Source organism: Portunus trituberculatus, chromosome 47 (genome assembly GCF_017591435.1).
Source record: "Portunus trituberculatus isolate SZX2019 chromosome 47, ASM1759143v1, whole genome shotgun sequence".
Classification (NCBI taxonomy): Eukaryota; Metazoa; Arthropoda; class Malacostraca; order Decapoda; family Portunidae; genus Portunus; species Portunus trituberculatus.
In genome coordinates, this window is record NC_059301.1 from 7,446,943 (window position 1) to 7,473,430 (window position 26,488).

At 40.6% G+C, this 26,488-nt stretch overlaps 3 protein-coding genes across 4 annotated transcripts; 1 reads left to right on the forward strand and 2 right to left on the reverse strand.

Moving 5' to 3' along the window:
* Nucleotides 1-1,531: 1,531 nt before the first annotated feature.
* On the forward strand, nucleotides 1,532-20,648 carry LOC123498010 (pancreatic triacylglycerol lipase-like). 2 transcript variants are annotated; one of them, XM_045245082.1, is made up of 9 exons: nucleotides 1,532-1,637; nucleotides 2,590-2,722; nucleotides 3,340-3,494; nucleotides 14,861-14,958; nucleotides 17,083-17,236; nucleotides 18,424-18,536; nucleotides 19,044-19,206; nucleotides 19,467-19,641; nucleotides 20,431-20,648. In XM_045245082.1, the coding sequence occupies exons 1-9, from the start codon at nucleotides 1,604-1,606 to the stop codon at nucleotides 20,495-20,497; spliced, it is 1,092 nt and encodes a 363-aa protein (XP_045101017.1). In that variant the 5' UTR covers nucleotides 1,532-1,603; the 3' UTR covers nucleotides 20,498-20,648. The 2 variants fall into 2 exon arrangements, with proteins under 2 accessions (XP_045101017.1, XP_045101019.1); XM_045245084.1 differs by having other exon boundaries at nucleotides 1,533-1,637; nucleotides 19,044-19,164.
* Nucleotides 6,558-10,691, reverse strand: LOC123498014 (DNA-directed RNA polymerase II subunit RPB11-like). The gene is made up of 3 exons (XM_045245088.1): nucleotides 10,486-10,691; nucleotides 8,013-8,162; nucleotides 6,558-7,138 (listed from the first exon to the last, which is right to left on the reverse strand). Exons 1-3 carry the CDS (start codon nucleotides 10,561-10,563, stop codon nucleotides 7,010-7,012), a joined length of 357 nt encoding a protein of 118 aa, XP_045101023.1. The 5' UTR covers nucleotides 10,564-10,691; the 3' UTR covers nucleotides 6,558-7,009.
* LOC123498013 (eukaryotic translation initiation factor 3 subunit K-like) lies at nucleotides 20,640-26,206 on the reverse strand. Its single transcript, XM_045245087.1, has 5 exons — nucleotides 26,112-26,206; nucleotides 23,470-23,689; nucleotides 22,903-23,004; nucleotides 21,081-21,198; nucleotides 20,640-20,847 (listed from the first exon to the last, which is right to left on the reverse strand). Exons 1-5 carry the CDS (start codon nucleotides 26,171-26,173, stop codon nucleotides 20,690-20,692), a joined length of 660 nt encoding a protein of 219 aa, XP_045101022.1. The 5' UTR covers nucleotides 26,174-26,206; the 3' UTR covers nucleotides 20,640-20,689.
* Nucleotides 26,207-26,488: the final 282 nt, after the last annotated feature.

Sequence of the window (26,488 nt, forward strand, 5' to 3'; positions counted from 1 at the left end):
TCCGCGATCGCTCTCCTCGTGGCATCGCAGATAGTGAGCTGAAGTGTGAGCAAAATATTATGTACTTGCTTCAAAGCAATTAAGTAAATTTTTTTTTTATCCACTAAATAAATAATAAGCAATGACTTCTCGTCTAGAGGAAGTAAAGCCGCGAAATGTGTTGTGGTCCATTGTTATATTAATACGAGTATGGAGTATGGTCACTCACAATCCGCCAGTTGGGACCTCTCCACCAAAGTAGTATTATATTCGCATGTGTGATGATCTAATTCAGGTGTTAGTACTCGCATTGCTCTTCTTACCTGCAGGGTCTGTAAGCTGAACTGTTTTGTATACTTTATTTTGTTTGTTTCATGATCTAATGCGTGACTGCTGAATAAATATGTTTTATGGCATGATGAATGACTGCTGCATAATGTATATATATATATATATATATATATATATATATATATATATATATATATATATATATATATATATATATATATATATATATATATATATATATATATATATATATATATATATATATATATATATATATATATTTTTTTTTTTTTTTTTTTTTTTTTTTTAATGGCCTATAGCGCCTGTAGGTAACTTGAAGAGTATGTATGGGAAGCGCTGTTCAGCTTCCACCCATTAATGGCGCAGGCAATTTTATGTATAGTGGTACCATATTAGGGCCCATATCACCACCCAAGCGCATCTTTGGTGTAACCACCTAGAACCTCTGTATCATGGTGACATGTACGTAACGTTAAACCACTCGACAAATGGCAAAGTTCCAGGGCGGTACATGGTGGGGTTCGAACCAACGCGTGGACGTCTGCCCGATCCCACGCTCAATATATATATATATATATATATATATATATATATATATATATATATATATATATATATATATATATATATATATATATATATATATATATATATATATATATATATATATATATATATATATATATATATATATATCAGTCTATAAGGCGCATTTTTATTAGTTGTATTTATTCATTTATTTATTGATTTATTTACTTTTTTCCATATCGATGGTCGGCACTCGCCGATGGTGTCGGAGGAAGAGTATTTGTAGCTACTCTTTCTACTCGTTCTCTTCCTCCTCCTCCTCCTCTTCCTCCTCCTCCTCGTCGTCGTCTTCTTCCTACTTCTCCTCTATGATGTTTCCCAGCGCTCTGGCGTCGGAGGCCGTGCTGAAGGCAGCATATGGCTGATCTCGCAGGACTAAACAATGCCCCACTCCCAGCACCTCCTGATATATAGGTGAGTGTTTTAAAGTAGCGTGTGTATTTATTCATTTGTATCAATGGAAGAGTCACCAGGCAGAGGAGCTGTTGACTTAGAAACAGACTCACCCTTGTCACTTGATATTAGTTGAATAATTCCCTCACCAGCATTACACACATGCCATCATCCTACCGGAGACCTGAGGACTTGAGGTGGTAATGCGGCCAATCTGTGCAGGGCGTCATGCAAGTGTGACTCATCCTGTTCACCACCGCAATAATAAGAAGCGGGCACTGCAGGCAAGTGTCAGTCAGTCAGCACAGGCCGCACTGGTTACTGAGTCGTCATGATGGTCCAAGGTCTTCTCACTTTGCTGCTTGGTGAGTCTTGGTGTTGGCTTACAGCGCCTTGACGTGTCAAAGAGTGAATATATATATATATATATATATATATATATATATATATATATATATATATATATATATATATATATATATATTCTTTTTTTTTATTTTATTTCCTTTAATTTATTGAATTCACTTATTTATGTATTTATTTATTTATTTATCTATGTATCTATATTTATTCATTTATTTATTTATAAGCTCCCCAGAAAAGTTAGCCATAGCATATAGAGCGATATTAAACTTGCCAGACTTACTGAAGGCTGTTATAAAGATAAAGGCCACTGGTACAGTGGAACCACGCGTGCTTTGAAGGTCGAGGGGCCCCAAGCGCACAGATTCGAATCCTACCCGCGGTCAGAGTAGGAAGGGGTTCTACTCGGGGTAAGGGTGCCCTAAGTCTAACGGGTGGGCTTTCAGATGGGGAATACTCAAAAAATATCTCCTTTATCCTGTACATTCTCGCGAAAAGTCCATATTGTATGAAAAAAAAAAGTCTTTACCGATGATATTTAGTTATATAGTTATCACCAGCTGCAGTAGCAGCAGCAGGAGCAGCAGTAGGTAGTAGTAGTAGTAGTAGTAGTAGTAGTAGTAATAGTAGTAGTAGTAGTAGCAGTAGTAGTAGCAGTAGTAGTTGTAGTAGTGTAACAGCACCAGCAACAACAACAACAACAACAACAGCAATTGCATTTGCACAGATACCAGCCCCGGCAGCGGTGGCAAGAGTAATATTAGCTATAGTAAAAGTAGCAGTAATTGTAGTAGTAAGAGAAGTAGTAGTAGTAGCAGTAGTAGTAGTAGTAGTAGTAGTAGTAGTAGTAGTAGTAGTAGTAGTAGTAGTAGTAGTAGTACTACTTACTGAATAATTGATTTTTTTTTTTTTTTTTTTGCCATATTTTCCATGGACTTTCGCCGGCCGTGGCAGTGGTGGCGGCGGGAGCATCGTTACGTCAATTCCACGATCTTGATCATGAGGCGTCCAACGACCTCATCCCCGTGACGCATCACGCTGCCCCCAGGGCCGAAGTCAGCGACATCCGCTTCCTCCTGTGGACCAGGTTAGGTCTTCAGTGACCGCCTCCTTGACAAGACTCACAATGATATCCACATAGAACGTAATGGATACAAGTCACCTATAATGAAGCAACACGAAACCACATTTCTGCCTTTATCGTGATTCTGAAACGAGTTATCTATTGTCATCATCATCATCATCATCATTAACCTCTACAGTTACACTGCAGGACAAAGAGCTCTAAACCCTCTGCTCACATCCCTCTCAGCTGTCTCTTTATTCCAAGCCGCCCTATTAAACTATTTCAGTCTTCATGTACTCCTCAGTTCGCCTCGACTCTGTGAAAGAAGGCAGGGCGAACTGAATATGGTGTGCACAACAATCCCTCGGCGCGTTGCATCATCCTGTACGAAATATAACAGACAAGATAAATTGGTGAATGACATTTGCCTCTGCCCATCGCATCATCAGTTGTCCGTGATCTTTGCAGAGCTTTTAGTATCAAACAGAACATTAGTCCATGGTATATTGATCTACTTTACATTTGTAGGCATGAAATGTTTTACAGTATAATGTTTTGCGACAACTGTACTTATTATTTCGCTTTGTTCTTTTGTAAGTATATGATGATAGGTAACTTTTCCTTTTTATGCCTCACAGAGAGAACTCCGCAGACAACAAATATTATCAGCTGGTGTTTGGCAACCTGACCAACTTGAAGGCGTCCCCGCTGAAGTCAAACCGAACCACGCACGTCTTGTACCATGGCTTCAGTAACGACGGGCTCATAGCCTGGATCAGGGACGCCAAGACGGGTATGTACAGAAATTGTCCTTGAAGTGCGGTGCTAACTGTGGCATAACGAACAATATGAAACCTGCTTCCTTACCTTTGTTTTTTTTTTTGTTATATGTTTTCATTCTTAGAACAAGAGGAAATGTCAAATACCAATGTAATTTTTTTTTCTCAAAAGTTCTTGAAAGGATATATGGGCTTCAAAAAGATTGAAAAACAATGTTATAAGGAATATAGCAAAGCTTACTTAGCAACATTCCCAGGCTCAATAATTGGTATAGAACAAGAAATACTAATGGGTTCAAGATTGAAAGTGAAATGTAGGTACACAGGAGTTCAGAAGGGCTGGAGACACACTGGCCTGTAGAGATGAGTTATAAACCTGTGAAAATTATTTAGAGGCAGAAGCAATACTTGAATTATGAATATTACTACAACTACTGTTCATTACGCCTTCCTTTCAAATAGTATGTGAAAATGTTCGAGAAATTTTAACATCATTTCACATTAACGTGCAAAAATTATACGATATGTGTTAGAAAAGTATCGTCAATGACAAATGCAAAATGGCTTTGGTTTAAAAGTATGCAAGACTCGGCTGATCAATGAAACAAGGCAAGGCAGTTTTGCTCCGGAGTATTTGAGTGTACCTTGCATGGAGGGTACATGATGTGGTTAGTGTGCATAAGCGTACTATGTAGGAAACGATTTTTAGGAGCTGTCATGTAAGAAATAACTGAAATTTAAACTAAAGTATTGCAAATTCATGTATTATATCAGTATATTACACTCAGACACACCTCGCCCTACATGTGTTTGGCATGCGTTTTTTTTTTTTTTTCTAGTATTTTTATAACAATTGCTTAGGACCAGATAACTTTTTTGTGTTTAGAATATAACTTTGATTATGTCTTTAGTCTTAAAACTAGAGAGAAAAGAAAATATTCACTCAATTCTTTTCAAATTAATTGTACAAGTCGTGAGGGTACGTGAATCACTCCTAAGCTGTCTGAAGGATGCATGGACTTAGAAAAGATTGAAGATCACTGCCTTAGCTCAGTATTGAATGAAGGACCAAAGATAGCTGCTAGAGAGAGAGAGAGAGAGAGAGAGAGAGAGAGAGAGAGAGAGAGAGAGCAGAACATAACTCTCCTTGTAAAGTTAATTATGCTCCACCTGTTATTCTGATCCAACACTTTTTGTAACATCATTTATATATTATGGCAATTCGCACACACACACACACACACACACACACACACACACGGTAGCTCAGTGGTTAGAGCGCTGGCTTCACAAGCCAGAGGACCGGGGTTCGATTCCCCGGCCGGGTGGAGATATTTGGGTGTGTTTCCTCACGTAGCCCTGTTCACCTAGCAGTGAGTAGGTACGGGATGTACATCAAGGAGTTGTGACCTTGTTGTCCCGGTGTGTGGTGTGTGCCTGGTCTCAGGCCTATCCGAAGATCGGAAATAATGAGCTCTGAGCTCGTTCCGTAGGGTAACGTCTGGCTGTCTCGTCAGAGACTGCAGCAGATCAAACAGTGAAACACACACACACACACACACACTGGGCGCGGCGAGGCAAATGAACAAGCCTCTTTAATGTGCATCCCCTGTTCACCTAGCAGCAAGTAGGTACGGGATGTAACTCAAGGGATTGTGGCCTCTTTTTTGTGTGTGTGTGGTTTTTGTGTGTGATGTGGTCTCAGTCCTACCCGAAAATCGGTCAGTATCAGCTCTGAGCTCGCTCCGTAGGGGAAAGGCTAGCTGGGTCACCAGCAGGCAACCGTAATGAATAACACACACACACACACACACACACACTGCTCGGATCCATAGTAGTATTGTTCCCATTTGTTGCCAGGGTCACAAGCAAGTCACTTTGGATGTTACTAAGCAGGGATTCCTTCTGCGCTCACCACGCCAAGTTTTCACTGCTTGGTGAGGGACGAATTACTGTGGCTGTCCTGGAGCAAGAGGATGGTGCGTTTGGTGCGGGAGTTATCGTGTGTAGCTGGTGGTCACGAGTCTAGAATGCAGTAAATTGCACACATTGTTCGCTTTTTCGGTGGCAGTAGCCTTGTCAATCACATGGCAAGCTTAGTTTTCCATGCTGCCTTGCCTCTCCAGTGATGAGTGTTTAGTGTCTACCTTGGACAAGAGAATTTTGTGTGTTCGGTGTGTGAAAGCTCGCAGGCAGTCCACGGAAGCTAGAGAATGTTGCTTTCTTGCTCTCAGTCTATATAACCGGTATTCATATTATAAGCTCTCCTGACCTCTCACTCTCAGCACTGTAGGTTATGGCTGGCGACCAAGAGTAGTGCATGTGTTCCTCAAGACTGTCAAAGTACACTTGTTGTTCATTGCGCTAGTCATTATTTGGAGTCACTCACTACATTGTGTTTGATGGCAGATTGCCCAGCATGGGGATCTGCGCTGGTAATACATAGGCTACATACCGTCTCTCTCCATGGGACATGGGACTTAACTTGTGAAGAAAAAAAAAAACTTTCCCCTGTATGCGTTAGCAATACACACGACCTGAATATGCCCCTATTACCCTCCCAGTCACCAGCACCACAATGTCTCCTCGCCTTCCATTCATGACCACCCAACACACATTCATGAATATGGTGGTATGCACTTTGTTGAAGACATCTACATAAGAAAATGGGAAGAAATGAAAAAATAGATAATCAGATAGATAATAATAATAATAATGGTAATAATAATAATATTAATGACAATAATAATAATAATAATAATAATAATAACAATATTATTATTGTTATGATTATTATTTTTAATAATAATAGTAATAATAATATTGTCCATGAGCTCTGCACATTTACTCAGAATCTCAACCAAGAGTAAAATGTAGAGTATGTTGTGATGGTCTTCAGACTCACAACTCAAAATTGAAAAAATGATAATTTGTTCAACTCAAGGCAGTTTCCATTTTCCAGCTGAATTTTATTGTATAGAAATACTAATCTGAATGCTCATCATCTTGTCACCCATCCACAGAGGGATGAACAAATCACACTACACTCAAGCTACAAGGAATATATAAACCTCAAATTATCTTTATTTTTTTTATTAAAGGTAAATGACATGCCACAATTAATTATAATGGCAATAAGCACTTCAGAATAATTTTCAAAATATACATTATGTAATGTAGGAATTGTACCCCAATAATTGTTACTTTTCATGGCTAAAACTTGCACATCAAAAGAAACTTTTACCACAATTTTTCTTCACCTGAGGATGAATATCTTATGACTCATGAATAACCTTAAAGACTAAGGAAGCTGTGGTGGTGGTGGTGGTGGTGGTTTTGATGAGGAACAGCATGAAATTATGTAATGAAGGGATATGATATGCAATGGAGATGAGCAGCAGACTGGTGGTAACAGCACCAACACAGAGAGAGAGAGAGAGAGAGATGATAATGATAATAGCAACCAGATCCTCCTATCTTTCACTATTCTCCCTGTGTGGGTTACTCTTAGTGGATGGATGGTGTGTGCCTAGTCAAAGCCTTCCTTCTTTTCCCTGATGGCCTCCCTGAACCGCTCCTCCAGCAGGGACAGCTCTGAGATGAGGTCAGTGATGGCATTCATGAAGGCGTCGTGTGGGGTGTAACTGGCATCAGATGTCTGCCAGGGAAAAAGAACTTAGTGTGTGTGAAAAACATAATTAATTTGGAGCTCAGATTATGTAAGATTAATCTTGCAAATAATAATATGAGCTAAAGAACTTCATTTTAATCACAATCAGAACAAAACAAATATTAACCCCTTCCTTACTGCAGCAACCCACCAATGTAAACAAAGTATTCCCCTCCCATAGAGCACCACCTTGGCCCGTGCATGCACGCACTTCACATACAGGCAGAATCCTTACTTGCCAAGAGGTTTTCTACACTAATGTCAGTTTCACTGTATCTATCTCTTTCTCAGGATCATAATCCAAATCATGCTCATCTGGAGTCTTCCAGAACTATGTCCTCACTATCTGTCTCATAGTTATGACTGTCCTCATCACAGCTATTACTTATAGTTGGAAACAAATTATCAGTTTTTCCAAGACAGACAAATGATGTTCTTAGGTGGACTATAGGAGTAATATTCATTCTCTCAAACAAAACAGGAATGATTGATGTTAGTTTCTGCATGAGAAACAAACCGATATTGACTGGCTGATGGGGAGTTGTCTCGTGATGCTTGGATGGTTGAAAATAACGCTTCAAGTGTTTGTTTATGTTCTGACAGGATGTTGCCACCATGTGGGGCCTGAAATAGGCAAAATCTCCACTCAGGGCTTAATGGTACACATCAATGTATTAGTATGGTACACACGTACCACAGCCAAGTCACGCTGTACCATAAGGTTGCTTCTGTGTGTAGTTCACACATACCCCAAAACGGTCTTGCGGTAAGGAAGGGGTTAAGAATAAGAAACAAATCTTTCAATAAAGTTTTGATTATTTTTTAAAGATAAAACAGTACATAACACAAGAGATCCACTTACTTGAATCCTAAGGACCACTTTGTGCTCCAAAGGGTGAGGGTTCTTGTAGCCAGCAAACATCACATTGGGGTCCTTGAGGAGCTGCAGGCGGATCATGTTGCCCAGTGTGTGGTCCTCCTTGTTGATGGTGTAGATGGCAGCATTGGGAACCTGGGGAGTGGGGACACGACCATCACTAATCAAAGTCACATGCAACACACACACACAGACACACACATACCACAATATTAATTGTTAATGATATTAACATAAATTTTAAATTTTGACAACACTGAATATATATGAGATCAGAAGCAATATCCTCAACCATCCATAAATACTTGGCCCTTGCAGTATTCCCAGATTAATTCTGTAAACTACACCACTGGCACTGAAGGAGGTTGCATACTGTGTCTTTGTCATTACAGGAGGATTACATATGTTTCATGATTGTTACTTGCAAGTTAACAGGCTGCAGTGCTAACAGAGAAAGGTTGTGGCTTGGTGAGGGATGGTCCCTTTCCCATTAACCCCTTCATTACCAATGAGGTACCATAGTACTTCATGTCAGTTTTCGACTGCCGAACCGATGAAGTACGTGCTTACTTCATTGCTTAGTAATGATACCCAAGGCTTCATATTTCTCGGCTTGTATGGTTGTAATTTACGACAGTGACAAATTGACTAATTGGCACCTTGTGTTTCAAGGACGTTGGCCCGTGGTGGCGGGGGGTGGTGATGTGAACCGCCCCACCCATCAGTGTGTGTGTTTGACTTTGACACGCGTCGCATTATGGCATCTTTGTGCTCCTCCAGCAGTGATTCTGAGAGTTATACCCCTCTTGACGATGACTTGCAAGGATCAGATGATAATCTGACACAATCAGAAGGCCTCACAAGTGATTCAGATGATGAATATTTGCCAGAAAATGACAGTGAGGCGAGTAGTGATGACCTATATGAGAGTGATGGTGACGATGAGGAGACACCACCCAGCCCCTCACCTCACACCTTCACACTCATGGCTGATCCCTTTTCTGATCATCGTCCTGGCACTGTTCCTGCCCTAGTAGAAGATTTTTCAGGTGTTCATCCTGATATCTCACGGGATAACATTAGTGCTTTGGACTGCTTCCAGCTATTCATGTCAGACGAGGTCATAGGAAATCATGTATAACAACTTCCGATTTGAAAAAGTATACATCCCATGACCAAATCTATTAAAAGACATGAAAAATAATACTTATGACTAAATATGGGCATAGAAATGAACATTAGACTACCTATGCGAAATTATGAGCACTCGAAAAACTCGGTGCTGGGGGGAGGGGGTTGGTACGCGCAGGATCACGGAGTCGGTAATGAAGGGGTTAAGAAAATTAATACATGAATAATGTAATATGACTAAAACAGTTACCTAATGAATCCAGAACAGATTCAAACCTACCATAGATTTTTTTTTTTTTTTTTTTTTCTTTTGTGCATATGCAACATGCATAATTTTGCTTTAAATTTTTCTTTTCTGGTGAAAGTTTGCTCCGACAACCTGAATAAGTAACTGCTGGTTTAACTAAAAACTTAAAAAGACAGTAGATATTTTGCTGCGTAAACTGCAACAGTTTAAGTCTGGCCTGGTCTTGTCTCCTTCACCTTCTGACTTAGCAACACCAGACAATGACACTTGTCACTTGGCAGCAGTTATAATTACACAGATTGTAATGCCTCGAATATGATGAACTAGACAATAGAGCAAGGGTTCTCAGCCTTTTTAATCTTATGTACCCCTTGAAGTCTTTCCGTATTGGTCACGTAGGTACTCCTTACCCACAATGCAGCACGAGGAAGAGTAAAAGTTTATTGACTTAGTTTATTAAATATAAATTATGTTATATATGTGGAGCAGACAAAATTTACAATTCATATGAGTATGTCACTATGAGGTTGTGTTGATAGGAACTAGTACTTCACAGGGAAACACTGTGTGACTAGCTACTAGCATGCAATACATTTACCAAAATGGAACTATATCAGACAATTTTTTATCATTGTGGCAGTGAACCAGTGCTGCTTGCAGCTAGCTGCAGCTTGTAACTAGTAACAGTGATAGCTAAGTCAGTGTTGGAACAGTATATAAAATAATAAATCAGAACTAAATATTATAGGTTTGCAAGGTTGTGTGGCAGCTGCAATCCAAGAGAGCTTTCTCTCAAGTGACATAACTCCAAGAGTTTCCTTGTTAAGGTTGTTACCGTGTCCTGGTTCTAGTGGAAGACACATCTAGCCTAGCACATATAGGCCACATTGAATACTACTAAACTAACCGGTTAACAGTCATTCAAAACTTAAGTATTTTGAGAAACCTGCCACCTGCCACATACCCCCTAAATTCCTCTCACGTACCCCTGGGGATACGCGTACCCCAGGTTGAGAACCCCTGTGATAGAGGAAGGCAACACCGGGTCTCCAGTGTCACCATCAAGCCAAGCCGCCTCACCTTCGTGTCCACCTCCTTGATAATCTTCTTCTCCCCGTCGAACAGCAGGAACGACTCGAAGGTGGGCGGGGCGTTCATGGTGCCTGTCTGGTGTAAGGGACAGCACTAGCAAGGGCGGCAGGTGTGGCACGGTCTAAAGCTCTCTGCCTTTCCACTTGCTGTTGTCGAAGCGCGCTGTGTTTACGTTTACCTCAGGGATGAGGGACAGCTGAGGCTCGCCTTGCGCATCTGCTACTTGTCACTTGTTTTTATTATCATCGTTCTTGTATCACCAACCCTCTTTAGCTTATATACAGAAGAATTGGCTGCTAGAATGAGGAGAATGAATGCAGGTGTAAATGTGGGAAATGATAAGATAGGTGTGCTCTTGTATGCAGATGATGTTGTAGTCATGAGTGAGTCGGCAGAAGAGCTACAGAGTATGCTTGATGTAGTAGATGGGTATGGAAGAGATTTTGGAGTGAGATTTAGTAGTGAAAAGAGTAAGGTAATGGTTGTGCATAGGTCAGAGGATGAGAGGAACCATGTGTGGAGATTAGGAGTGAATGAGGTGCAGCAGACAGATGAATATAAGTATCTGGGGATGTGGATGAGTCCGGATGGCTGTGTAAAGATTAAGAATGAGAAGATAAGTATGGCAAATCAGTGGGTAGGTCGTCTAGGAAGTGCAGCAAGGATGAGGGCGAGTAAATATGACGTGCTGCGAGAAGTTTGGAAGAGCGTGGCTGTTCCGAGCATCATGTATGGTATGGATGTGATTGCTTGGAATGAGAGTGAACTAGATAAGTTAGAAATAGGGCAGAATAGAGTTGCAAGAATGGCACTTAATGCACCTAGATATGCAGCAGTAGAGGCCCTTAGGGGTGATATGGGTTGGAGCACTTTTAGAGAGAGATATGTGAAAGCGACCCTAAAGTATAAGGCTAGGTTAGAACGAATGAATGATGCAAGGATAGTGAGAAAAGTGTTTCTGTGGAATGTCAGGAGTAGCAAGTGGGGAAGAGGTGTGTCAGGCTGGTAGCAAAGAGTGGGTTAGTAAGTAGTTGGGTTTTCAACAGGTAGAAGGAAGACATTTAGAGAGAGACTGGAGTATGATTGTTAGAAATGGAGAAGGTAGAGAATGGGATGTAAGGAAGTGGAAGAGTGAGATAGACAGAGTAGTGAAAGGTGTGGGACTGGATGACTGGAGAAATAGGATGGAGCAAAAGAGTACCTTGGTATGGTATAGAGAGAAAGAGGCCCCAATGTATGAAAAGTGGTATGACGGAAGCCTGGGTGGTGATCTTCTCTTCCGAGCTAGGGCACAGTGCATGGATGTGAATGCAAGGAATTATAGATGGTCAGAGTCCCGCAGCAAAGTGTGCCAGATGTGTGACTTGGGAGAGGATGAGACAGTGGAACATGTGGTGGTGGAGTGTGTGAAGTATGCCAGAGACAGGTATGAGATGATGCAAGTGGTGCTGAGGGAGCTGGGGCATGACAGAGTGGAGATGACAGGAAGGGAATGGATGGTGTTGCTGCTGGGACTGTGTGGGGAGACGAATGAAAGGATGATTGAGGCTGTGAAAGAGTTCCTGGAGAGAATGTGGCGTGCCAGATGCAGGAACTAGTGGTGTGAAAGATGGTGATTGCCCTCTTTGTTGTCTGGTGTTCTTTATGTTCCCTACAGGAGCTGCCGATACAAAGGCCTGACCCAGAAGAAATTCTGCGTCACCTGTACCATCAAGATCAAGATCAAGATCAAGCTGATCTGAAAATGACAGGAAGGGAATGGATGGTGTTGCTGAAAAGATATAAAGATGTAGTGAATTTGAAAATATTACTAGTACTGATTTTTGTACTGTAATCAAAGTCTCTCTCTCTCTCTCTCTCTCTCTCTCTCTCTCTCTCTCTCTCTCTCTCTCTCTCTCTCTCTCTCTCTCTCTCTCTGAGGAGGAGAAGGAGGATATACGGTAATATGATTTTTTTTTATTATTATTTATGCAAGAGGGAAGTTGGGATTTGTCCTCCACCTCCCGATTCTCTCTCTCTCTCTCTCTCTCTCTCTCTCTCTCTCTCTCTCTCTCTCTCTCTCTCTCTCTCTCCGGTAGGCTCGCCCCCACCTTCATGTCTTCCTGCTTATCTAACTGTGTTTATGAGAGTCGTCGCTCATTTACTGCACTTCTACACTATCACCATTACTGATATTGTTGTCAGCTAAGGTGAATAGGTTATATACAGTACAATTGGGCTTGTAATTGTTGTTCTTTTCCTTCCTATTTTGTAACTAAAGTAATTGTTACGCCATTCCCCGCCTCTCACACCTCCGTCACACCGGCGTTGCCTCACGCCTGTGGTAGCTACCTCACCACCTCACCTCCAAATACACACACAAATAACACTTTAAAACATAATGTTCGTCCCATCCTCTCTCTCTCTCTCTCTCTCTCTCTCTCTCTCTCTCTCTCTCTCTCTCTCTCTCTCTCTCTCTCTCTCTCTCTCTCTCTGCACATTCAGAACATACACACACACACACACATAGTTATGGAGTTCTGATTTACACGCAAATTGACTTGATCGACGCCACACACACACACACACACACACACACACACACACACACACACACACACAGTATATTGGTTAGCACGCTGGGCTCACAACCGAGAGGGCCTGGATTCGAGTCTCGAGGCAAATGGGCAAGCCTCTTAATGCGTAGCCCTTGTTCATCTCTAATACAAGAGTTAACCAGTATTCTCAATCATTCACACCTTTCTCTGGTAAACTCTGGAATTTCCTGCCTGCTTCTGTATTTCTGTCTTCCTATAACTTGACTTCTTCAAGACAATGAATTTTGGCTAATTCCCTATTATTCTTTAAGGGAACCAGCATTTAAAGTAGTTTTTTTTTTTTCAATCTTTTGTTGCCTTTGGCTGGTTTCCCTCCTGTTAAAAAAAAAAATTTCCGTGACGTCACAACGTAAAGAAAGTCACAAATCGACTGAACAAGACCAATATGTTGGTTTTGTTTTGCGACTGGACGCGTGTGAACCCGCCGTAAGCCTTAAGAGGCTAAATAGTTCTTCACCCGAGAACCAGGCGAACCATAATCCTTTCTTCCTTTTATTCACTATGCACAGTTAAGTCTTCCTATATTATGTGAGTGGTAGGCGGCTCGGCGTAGACAGATTCCCCACCACTGGTTGTAGAGGTTCCACGTCAGTGTTACGGCGAGGTAGCGGAGAATCAGGGTGGCTCCCGCCCTGTGGGTGATGGGGAGAGAGTGCATGGCACGAGCGGCCAAGCAGAGCCGCTGGGTCCCTGAGAAGCACTTCTCTGCTCCTCTCTGCTCCCGGCGACGGCGTGAGGGGCGCGATGAGGGTGAAACAACACAGCTCACGCAGGCAGGGCGTGCGTGGCAGCGTCAGTCACGCAGGTCCGACTGGCACCTCGGGAAGTAGGAATAGGGGTGCACAGAATGTCAGCCTGCTAAGGGGAGATAAAAAGGAAAACCGTGATTGTATAGTGATGGTGATGGTGGTGCTTCCAGAATCTTTCCGCCCTCCCCCCCATCAGTCCTGGCCTCTCCTTGACAGATAAGGGAGCTATCCAAACGGGGCGCCATGCCCCATGGCCGTGCCGACAGATGGGAGGAGTGCGGATGTGTTCCTGTCTAGCACTGGCCACACCCAAGTACCTCTGTGGGGAATGAATGGGAGGCTCTGCATGGATGCTTCCAGAGTCCCGCCCCGCCATCAGTATTGGCCGCTCCCTGACTTGACCGACACAGGGGGGTATACCTCAGATGGAGGGCCATGCTGGTGGCCGCAGGCCCCATTGCCGTGCCGAGAGTTGGAAGGGATGGGGTAGTGCCGACCCCTACTTGGAAATGGTCCGGTGTCTCCTTAAATCCCAGGCTGCGACACAGAAAAATAATGTGCAAAAACAAAAATAGCCACACGCTTAATCATCTCCCTCTTTATATTATACACCTCGCCGCTCATGCGTGGACCGCAGGACCCGTGCTTAGGCTGTCGCGGCGTCGTCAGCGTCACAACACCTTATTGTTTTACTCCTTTTTCAAAAATATTGACATGTGCTTTGATTTTCTTTAATAGGCAATATCATGAACATACCATATGCATCCTGTTGGACCATATTGTTATGGTTCCACCAATATTTTGTTCATGCAGAGACATGTGTGAGATATTGAATGTTCTGTTGTATGCTTATTTTATGAATGTCATCTTCAGTATAACTTTTCTTAAAATGTTCCTTTCGTACTTCTCTATTCCCCTGAATTTATCCTAATTTCTCAATTTCAAGCAATTGATAAACTTCATTTTAACCTTTGTGTCCCTTCTCTGTGACGACCGTGACCTGTCTTGCCACCACAGCAATCCTGAAGCAGTGTGACTGTAACATCATTACTGTGGACTGGAAATTATTGGCAGCTGCCCCATGGTACTTCAGTGCTGTGAGCAATGTCTATAAGGTCAGTGGAGAGAGAGAGAGAGAGAGAGAGAGAGAGAGAGAGAGAGAGAGAGAGAGAGAGATTAGTGGTGCACACTGATTACTAATACAAATTTCCATATTCCTGTTTTGTACACAACGTATTCCTGGTGCTTCCTGCGGCATGTTGACTGCTAGTCGATATTATCTATTATTGCTGTTGAGTAAATCCTTGCAGTACCTCAACCAATGTTTAAAACATTAGCCTAAGGCGGGGTCACATGTGTCATTGTGCGACTGAAATTGCAAGTCGCTAGAAGTGTCAACTGATCCCTTCTGGTCGGAACACGTTCACAAAATAGCGACTGGAAGTATCGGCTGGTTGGCGGAAAGTGAATGTAAACAGAGCTACCCAACAAGGTGTCTTTTTCTGGTGACGATGACGATTGCGATTAAATTAAATCCTGACAAGTATTCAATCCTCACGTAACAACACCCTGCACAGAGGGAAGCAGTTCTTGGAGAGCGACACCTGTGTCATCAAACGCCGATTTGCGTAAGCTTATTTTGCTGTAGAATTCACTTCTCAGATGTGCTCTTTTCTCTCACCAACCCAAAATCTTTTATACATCGACACCACATTTTCAAACCTTTTTCTGTGATGTCACAACGTAAAGGCAGGTTCACACGTGCCAAGATGTCTTCCTTCAGTGACGATGCTGAAGCGGTGGTTGCTTTTCTTTTGGCGTACCGGAAGAGTCAACAGAAAAGAAAATGTCTGTGGATACGTCCCTGGCTAGGTAGAAGGAAAGAAAGAACTGTCTACCACACACTTATCTTGAGAAGACTACACAATTGCGACAAGTCTTCAATCCTCACTTCCAACAACACCCTGCATTGTGGGCAGACCCTTCACAAGGCAAGCAAACTTTGCTTGGGGCCCCGAGCTGGTCAGGGGTCCCCAGACAGCGACTGGTTAAGAATTAAATGCAATGACAAACTATCTGAGCGTATCTTTAGACTCTGTAACTGTAGTGAAAGGAAAGTGCAGCGACACATTGCCCTCGGAATCCTCCTCATGCGGGGTCCCTCCCCACTTGTTGTGGTTTGTTCCAAGGTAGGTATAGCAGAATACCTACCTTGGCTTGTTCCTCATAGCTTTATAGTTCTTATGCTATTTACATTTTTTTATGGTTGTTATTGGATGGTGGTAGGGTTTGTTTTTTAATGTTCAAAGATTTTTTTATATATTTCATAGTTATGTTTAATAAAGTGTGATCTCAAACAACGTGTCTTTGCTGTGGTTCTTGTAGGCTTGTAGGCTTTGGGCGGTGGCCAGGGTGGCACGGGTGGGTTTTTGCTGTGGTCCTGGGTTATGTGCCGGGGATGTCCATTTTGCTTGGGGACCCAAATGTCTCAAAACCGTTTCTGGAGAGTGGCAGCTATTTCGGCGAACGATGATTTGAGCAAGCTTTTTTTTTTTTTTTTTTCCTGTATAATTAATATCTGGGGTTCCAGATGTTTTCTTTTTCCCTCAACGACTCTAACATCTTCTCTACATCGACACCACATTTTTAAAGCTTACTCTGTGATGTCACAACGTAAATAAAGTCGCAGATCGACTGAACTTGTTTCTACAGTCGCTAGCTTGGTCGCTAGGCACCGACATTCAATCGGAAACTCTACCGACTTGCAATTCCATTCGCAAATTGACACGTATGAATCCGCCTTAATACAGTGCACTTCTATGAATGAATAATACTTATAAATATTTACATTTTTTTTCTTTTCGCTTTAAATCTTTAGAAGGCATCATCAATGGAAACAGTTTTTGAAAGATCATTGACTTTTAATTGATTTCCTAGTCTTTTAAATTCTCAGATAGTTTGATCCTATGTTGCAGAAACATAAAACAATGAAAATTCAAGGTTATTGCCTCAGAACTAGGCTGATTTTAGTCGTTGTATATAAAGAATGTGTCATCCTTGTGTAACAACTCTATAAAGCAGCTCTAGAAAAGACTCCCTATGATGTGCATGGCCAGATGGAGTGACTTAAGGAGTACATATTATTCTATGGTATCTCCTTGAAGAAATTTCCAAAAACATAGATCAGAATAATGAGCTAAAATCTACATAAAATGAGATATATTTAATACTCCTTCCAGACTGCCAAACACACGGCATCACTGCTAGACTGGATGGCAGGTGAGGTGGGTCTGATGCCCAAGCAGCTGCACATCACTGGACACTCCTTGGGTGCTCACTGTGCCGGCCTCACTGGCAAGTACATCAAGACTGGACTTGCCTCAAGAGTCACTGGTATGTATCTGTGTCTTCTGTATGTGTGTCTTGCATGGTGCTGCTCCATTTTATTGCAAAATTAATAAAGAAATGTATATTAATCATGAAAGATTCTTTCTTCAATGCTTAATCATTTGTTTCAAACTGCATATTCTCTAAACACCAGTAGGAATTTTAGAGGAACAAAAACTCAACACATTCCATACATTGCAGAGATCATTACCCAAATAACATCATCAATCATCACAGAGCTGCCCTTGATTAATTTACTCTTGTGAAATGTCAGTGTGCACTGTAACCTGCACATATCCATTCTGTTGCTTCATATCACAGAATGCAAATAGCAATGACTGCTTTTAAAGTAATAAAAAAATTTAAAAGAAAAGGAAAAAAAATGTGTATCTTTCATCTAAGTCAAAGTTAGGTAATAATAAGTTTGTGCAATTATGCTGCAGCTGCACAGTTGTTGTAACAAAACATGACACTGTATATTGTGTAATGCATTAATGTTCATCTCCCATCACACTGACACATCATGATCAGGGGCCAGATGGGTAAATAAGTTGTTCATATACATAGTTAGTTAATACAAAATATGTACATACTCTATATGTGTTGCAGTGCATCAATACCTTTTTGAGCTTCATGTACTATTTTTCTGTATCATGGATGCTGAAGGTTAGCTTACTTGAAGATTGGGAAAATTAAGCCAATAGATAATATGACATTTGAAAATATGAGCATTATACTCGTATTACCCATGGGATTTAATCTGTGTTTATGTTGACTGAAATGTGCAATACTTTAGTGTTATGTTAAAACTGTTGTGACCATATCTGTAACTTACTTATAGACTGCTCTTATAGAAGGAAAGAAATAAAAAGGTAACACAAACTGGTAGTTGGTTTAAATGTAATTGCACTTCAGGCTCTTCAAAGAAACCCTGAGAGACTGATCTGAGGCATGGATAAATCCTCAAGACAATAGATTATTTCTGAAGGCTTGTACTCCCAGTCACTATGCTCAATCAGAATCACATCAGTTGGCCATCTCATGAGCCTATTTGCAGTCTCCTCCAGAACACAGCTGCCCTTCCATGTCAAAATCCTTTCTTTGAATATACAACTTTGTGATTGATATATTTACCATTGTGCACTTAATGAGATGAACAGTATTATATATTACTTTTTGGTATCTCCCTCCAGGCCTAGATCCTGCAGGACCACTCTTCTACTTTGTGTCCAACGATAAACGCTTGTACAAGACAGACGCAGAGTTTGTGGACGTGCTGCACACCAATGGTGGCTCCATTATTAAGGTTAGGTCTGGCTTCAGTAATTGTAACTTCTTTGTATTATGATGGATCGCTAGTAAAGATCTTTCATGTGTACTGACATTTGATGAGACATGCACTTGTGTCATGTCTAATGCTTATGAGTTTGTACTAAGAGACCAAATTGAAGGTAGGATAAATTGGCTATGAGAGGTCATCACAAAGTACTGAAATCTGGAGGGAAACTTAAGGTAAATGCAAGTCCAAAATTACTTAATTATTTGGCCCTCAATGATCACAAGGTTCATGGAGTTTGGTTGCCTTTACTATCCTGTCACTATTCTTGCATTCATATTATAGCATGTTAGCACTGCATCACTGATTTGTGGCTGTACAGTGAAATAGGTACGTAGTAATAGATTCCAGGATTAATTTCAGAAGCTTCCATTTTACACTTTTGGCTCTGTTGAACATATTCTTATAACTAATGCTATATATCCTCAGAGATGTGCTTTCACACATGGAATTAACATAGACATTGTTATCTCCCAGGGAGAATGTGGCCTGACAGAGCCGCTGGGTCACGTGGACTATTACCCCAATGGTGGGCAACACCAGCCAGGGTGTTTGTTAGGAGAGGGACTTGAGGTGTTCGAGTATGTTGATCTGTTGAGTGAGTACCAGAGACATTCGCCTCACACAAAAACTGAGACAGGCAAGGAGTTGCAACCTACCACAAAATGGATTGCCATGTTCCTGATTTTTAGAAAGCTAATTAAAGTACCTAATGCTAGCCTTACAAAGAGTGAAAGGTCATATAAAACTGGGTACCTTGACCTTTTCCCCTTTCTTTTCAGTTATGTGCTACAAAATCATTCTAATTCCCAAGATGCCTGATAGTAGGAGGTATTTTTCTGATGATCTGTGGTTGGACAAAAGTGTCTCCTAACTCTTTCCAACAACTCTTGCCTCCAGAGGGTGCATGCAGTCATATGCGGGCCCCACTGTTATGGATTGAGAGCATAGCTGCCGTGCCCCCAGCACTGCCCTTCACTTCGTGGCCTTGCTCAGACTGGGACACATATAGCAGTGGCAAGTGTCCAACTTGTGGACAAGGCTGCCTGAATATGGGTTACCAGACAAAGACAAAGTAAGTTGTGCTATTTTTTGTGATGAAACATCATAGAAAACACTAGGAAATCTATCTGAAGCAGAGTGAATTGGTCCAAAGATCAACGCCAGAAAATTTAACTCTGGCAAGGTATCACAACTTTGGCATGCTTAACAAATGAAAAGAACTGTTTTCAATATGAGATGTATAGAAAAATATACTTAGGGATGTCCTAGAATTTACATGAGGTTGCTAAGGCTGTGGCATAGATGGAGAGTCCCTTCTGGAGAAGAGAGTGGAACCAGGAATTAGACTCTAAGTAATAATCAAAGTTTGAGTAAATTTTGAGCATCCTTACCAACTTTATCACTCATCAAAAACTTCAAGTGATTAAAGAAAAGATTACACAATATTGAGTTTATAGGGGTGTTAACACCTTCTAAGCACAGTGCTAAATACCAGAGGTGCAATGCTTATTTCTAATGCAGGTGAGCTAACTAGTGCACATGGTCTTACACATTTCTCTCTTCACTATGGCCTATAAACAACCCCAATGAACCTCTGTGCATCCATTACCTCCCCTCAGCCAAAGGTGTCAGATCTTGTTGTGTCAAGTTAAAGTGCACAGGTTCACCTATCCGTCAAAATTAGTTGAGAAAACCTGCACAAATTTCTTTTATATTAGTATTTCCAAGAAAACTGACTAAAATTAACAAAGTTAAAAACAATAACTTGCAGGCTCCTTCTGAATATGATATATCTAACATAAAATGCACAATTTGTTGTCAGCAAACAATTATTAAGAGCCTTCCTTCTTTGATCTTCCAGCTTGAGAGGGAGCTATTTCTTGCGCACTAAAGCTGCTGCGCCTTATGCTTTAGGAGACACCCAGTGAACACTGCAGTCTGGCACACCACCCAGGAACATGTGCAATTTGAGCATCAGTATATTGTGTCCTAATTTTAATTAAGTGTGCATCATGTTCAAAAACAATAAGCCTATGCAACAAGTGTGATAAGACAATGAAAGACAACTACTCTACTAAACAGTTTATTTGTTTCCACCTTTCTGCTTCACGCTGACACAATTATCTACAGGCAGCCATGATGCCGGCCACTGAGTCAAAGTCAATCTTCTCAGTGATGTTTTTAGTCTTGACCGTCTCCTCCTGGTTGCCTACAAATATGCACCCATCATCATTCATTTTCCAGCCATACTTGTTCATCCATGCCTGCTGGGTAGCATCTGAATGGGAAAGAGGTTATAAGGATAAACTTTCAGTATCTAATACAATGTGTAAGACAACAATTGAAATCCATAATTACAAGGAACCCTCATTAAAAGGAGAAAAAAATGTTACATATATCAACAGAAGGAAAAATGTGCAAATTTTATTACTAAATTTTACTGAATCCCTTCTTTTGTCTGGGCATGTTTAGCAAAATTTTTCACGAACCACTAGTGCGGCAGTCACTCACCGTCAACGTTGCCCAGAAGCTGCCCCAGCACATGCCTCTCAATGTGCTGGTAGGTGATGCTGATGACGTGGCAGATGTACTTGCGGATGCTGTCACTGAAGTCCTTTATGCCAGCTGTCTGTAGAATGCAACAAAATTATTTAAACTGGCTTCTTAGGTAATGCTAAAAACTTGTTTACAGATTGACTGAAAAGCCAAGCTAGAGGCAAAGAAGTACTTCATAATCACACATGTCAGTCTAACTTAAGATAATAAAAGGATGGGAAAGGAGCTCTGAAAACTTAATATATTTATTAAATTCAGAATTAGACAATCCATTTGGAACTTGAGGTGTTGTATTTGGTAGAAATGTACCGATGCATTGGAATCGGCGGTATCTGCCCATTTTTTGGGTATCGGTATCGGCTTATTTTAAGCCGATACTTCCGATACCTAAAAGGAATTTACTACTTAGTGATATATTCGATATATATATATATATATATATATATATATATATATATATATATATATATATATATATATTGATATAATACGGCGTATTAAGTTTCCGTATGTCATAGAATACTGTTTCCTGTGGTAATAAGCCACAACCTCTAAATTGGACATATATGAAATGCGTATAGGCTGAACTCCGGCATCCTGTTACACGGTCGGTCATGAGTCACCACGCATTCTCACTGTCTCTGTCAGACACTGCTCCTCCACCCACACAAACACACTGCAGTCTGCTCGAGAGTTATGGTTTGACCGTTTGATATTTATTTTATCATCTTTCCTTGTTATCTATAGGATTCTAATTTGACTGGTGACCTATAAATATTAATTCTAATTATAAGACACCAAAGAATATATATTTCTATTAGTAAACATAAATAAAGGCACTCTAATACGAATACAGCTTGCAGCTATTTCAAGAACAACTCAACCTCTTGTCAATTTCTGTTTTGTTATCTTTAATTATCATGATTTATTCAATATTTTTTTTTTTTTTTATCATTCTGCTGCTAGGCTAATACAATCATCACCTACTGGCTTTCAGCCTCGGGTTAACCACTCGTGGTCACAGCAATTATAAGGAAAAATAAATTATGTTCATAATTTTAATTTAAGTTAAAACGTAATAGTGTAGGTTTAGGTAGGCCAAAAATTCTGGAGCAGCGTTACAACACTGGGCGACCTTCAAGCTTTGTAATGTGTCGTAATTGACAGTTTGTAACTTTGTAGGCTATAGTAAACGTACATCATACTGAATTACGAATATCTGTATTAAAACGAGGCAAATCTCTCCTTCTCCCCCCCCCTCTCTCTCTCTCTTTCGATCAATTGATCGATCAACACACACACACACACAAGAGAGAGAGATAGAGAGAGAAAGTGTGAGTGTATATGCCTAGACCTAAATTATCTCTGTACTATCTACGAGAGAGAGAGAGAGAGAGAGAGAGAGAGAGAGAGAGAGAGAGAGAGAGAGAGAGAGAGAGAGAGAGAGAGATTATTCCTTGTGTGTGCTTCATCACCCAGATATTCCGTTCACTATAGAGTCTTTTGCCCAACGTGGTATCACTGAACCAGAAATGCATCTTTGACAACTCAGGTTACTGGGAAGCTACCAAGCGTGTGAGCGACTATTATTCCTTGAGTGTTGAAAATATAAAACATTTATATAAGACTGGTATGGTCAATTATTTAGTTTTTGTAATTTTATTAAAATGGGAAATGAAAAGAAAAAAAAAAAATAAAATAAAATAAAATAAAAAAAACAGCAAGCCAAGAGAAGCTCTCTAGGTGTAGCAAGACAGGAGTGTGTGGAGAACCTTACCAGATCAGCATATTGGTGCTTCTCCGCCCAGAAGGTGCGGAACTGACACATCTCCAGCAGGTCATGGAGGTACATGATGCGCTTGATGTTGTCGTCCTCCATCTGAATAAGTTGAATGACAAGTTTTCAATAACATATATTGCAACATTCATGCTAACAAGTCATGAAGTATGTGAAGCATGTTGACATTACCTGACTATGTATAGATGTACTTCAGGACCAAAATAGTAGAAAATACAAAATATAACAACTCATGGTATCTAAAGATGTTATTGGTAAAGCAGAGTTTAAGTACAAATAACAATAATGTTTTTAAATATAGAAAATGACCATGATCAACAAACACCAATATAGTGCAACTTTTAATACAAATGATAATACTTGTAGTAGTTTGATCATAATGCTGATTAAGCTGTGTGAAGTATATACATATACCAATGACAGTAATCTAGCAGAATACATAACTGACAGGTTAGAGCTAAATGCCATCTTGATAAGTTTTCTGGACCACCACAAGTCACAGTTCAGGAGGTGTCAACAGTACAGCTGCATTCACTCAACACTTACCTGGTCCTGGCCAAGGAGGCACTTGCAGAGGACAAAGTCAGTGTGTGGGAGGTTGGTGAGAGCCTTGATGAGGATCTGGCATGCCACTGTGCTCTGGTAGGTGCCAGGGTTGAACTGGTACAGCTTGAGGAGTGCCAAGTTGGCCTCCAGATCATAGGTGTTCTCTCTGGCCTGCAGTTCCACGTACCTCTCCAGTGTGGCAATGTTCTCTGGGTTATACCTGGCATTGGGGGAAGGGTATGAAGAGTGCTGAGACCTACACAAGGCTTCAAGATCTCTAAACTGAATCATACGTGTGATGTAAGATAAAATTATGATTAAGAGCTATCTTTCTATTTACCAGACCAGTAATCTTACACAAGGTGACCCACACAGAAGTTACTTAGGTAGATAACTTAAATTTACAAAGATGTCTTAGATATTGGTCTATTAATTTGTTCAGAGATCAAAAGTTTCTATTAAGCATCAGCACTAAAGATAACCATGATTTCTGCCTGGCTCCCATCATTCCTGTGCCATGTACATCACCGGGTAAAGACAGCAAACATTCAGCCTGTGACGGCACAAGAGATTCTATGGCTGATGTGCCAGCACTCATGTTGATTACCTCATCATGATGTCATATATCATATCCACACAGAAATTTACCTCACATGTCACCTGACTGCTCCTACCACACACAGAAAACTTTAAATAGGACTAAGTTCCTCACATAGGATATTCAGTCTCTCTCTCAATGATCAGGAAAACCTGCCAACATAGAATTATAGAGCAGTCATAATGATTAGATTACAATAATGAGTTTGCCTATAGTATGTTTCCCTATAGTGTGCAACCAATGCATACATGATAATAATAAGAAGGTACTATTACAGTCTTACATCAAAATCAACATGGCTTTTCTCACCCTTGCCATGTTATAGAGCTTTTCATTCTGAGTAATTTGAACCCATATGTACCCGAGGCAAATAGTTTATAATGCTGACAACATTATTATTATTTTTTTTTTTTTTTATTTATTTATTTTTTTTTTTTTTTTTTTACACTTATGGGGATAATGAGCAACACCTGCATGTTTGATGGATTGACAGGCACTGAGGAACGCCGTTATGTGTGTTCATTCGTGTGTGTGTATTGTCACATTGTTTGCACACACGTGAAATGAATGGCGATGATTGGTTACTTTGTTTAGGCATGCAGCCACTGACCAATAAAAATAAGACATAATAAATCTAACCAATCTGAGCAATTTATGGAGAAAACTCATTTGGTTTGAATTAGTCTATGGAAGACGTCTCAACAGGCAGAATGTCACCTCAATTGTTTCTATTATGTTGCCAGATTTTATGAAGAGAAATAAGGTATATAATGATTTCTTATTAATTTCTTAGAATTACTCAGATAAGGCTAGTTTGCTTTAGTTAAATCAGATTAATTGAGTTAGATAAAGTTAATTTGTTTTGAAGAAGGCATATCAGCGGTCACCTCAACTAGGTTACGTTAGGTAAAGCTTAAGTTAGGGTTAGGTTAGTTTTAGCTAAATAAGATAAGTTTCAATAGGGTGGCACAGCCTGCAGTGAACAGCAGTGGCAGTGAGTACCTCACAACAATAAGTCAAAATTTTTGACTATTACCTTTGTGGTACTTTGTGATAACAAAACTATTTTCTTCTGATACATTTTGATCTGTTTTCTATTAATCATTTTATTGTTTTCATCACAATACAGTACTTTCCGAGGGAACAGACCGTTTTTGGAGGGAAGGGGGAGGGAGAATATAAAAATGTATTCATTTGCAACAGAAACGAAGTGCAGATTCATTCAAAAACATGTCGAAAACTACCAGAAAAAAATAGCTTTATCCTGAACTGAGTGTTTGGTGTGAGATGGTAAATTTACCAATAACAATACTATGAATACAAAAGGCTTCCTGGCTGTATTATAACCATAATGTTACACAATCTTGCCACAAAGGTCTCTGGTGCTCCACACACCATTAAATACAAGGAAAATTATGGAAAAACTACTCTGCACTTATCATTAAAGCCAGCTGTGACCTCACTGAACATTTTCCTGTGTGTCTCACAACACAAGGGGGCAGTCACAGCCTGTCCTCTAAACACAACTCTCTTCACTCACACAAAACTACATGCATTCCTCACGCAAAATTTGAAATCGAAAAAAAAAAAAAAAAAAGTCCTTTTTCATCCTTTGGAGTTTCCTTCTAATTACTTTCTATTCAATTTGTTTGGGGGACTGGCACCTCAGTGGACTTTTTTCACATTTTCGTTGCCCTTGACCGCTCTTCCCTCAAAAAAAAAATAAACCGGCCAGTGTTGCCTGGCCCGCCCTCGCCCACCTCACTGGCTCCATAAGTGCCCCTTCCTCCTTAGTCCAGACCTTGCCTCAGGAGGATACCTGCTCATTGCCGAGACTGAGGCGACGCAGCCCAGACATGCACACGCCTCACATGGTACAGAGAACCCATTCCCTGAGTAAAGCAAGCAGGCGGAAGGAGCGCCTTGTGACACCTGGCGCCGCACTCCCCCACACCTCCTGGCTGCCGGTAATTACCCTCACCTGCCCATCTCTCCTCGTCACTGCACACAGCGTGGAATAATTTGCTGTATGTTTGGTGCTTACCTCTCAATGCCCCGCAGCATGGAAGCCACGGTGCCCCGCATAGCCTCTGCCTGCTCGGCCATGTTGCTTGTTGACAAGGGAGCGTTCGAGTCTGCGCACACTGAATTTTGTGAATTATTGTATGTATAGATTGACAACATTTTGTATTTAGTTGCATCCTATAACAATAATATATTAGAAATACATATAGACGTCAATACCATGATAGAAATACAAAAAACTTTGTTAATTGATATTTTCGCGTAAAATTCAAGCTATTTTTTTTAATAGCTATTCTAGCATAAATTATTTTCTTCCAATACACACAGAAGCTTACCAAAGATTAATGGAATGTTGTAGTGGTGAAGTGGAATAAGTATGCAGATATGTACTTATTT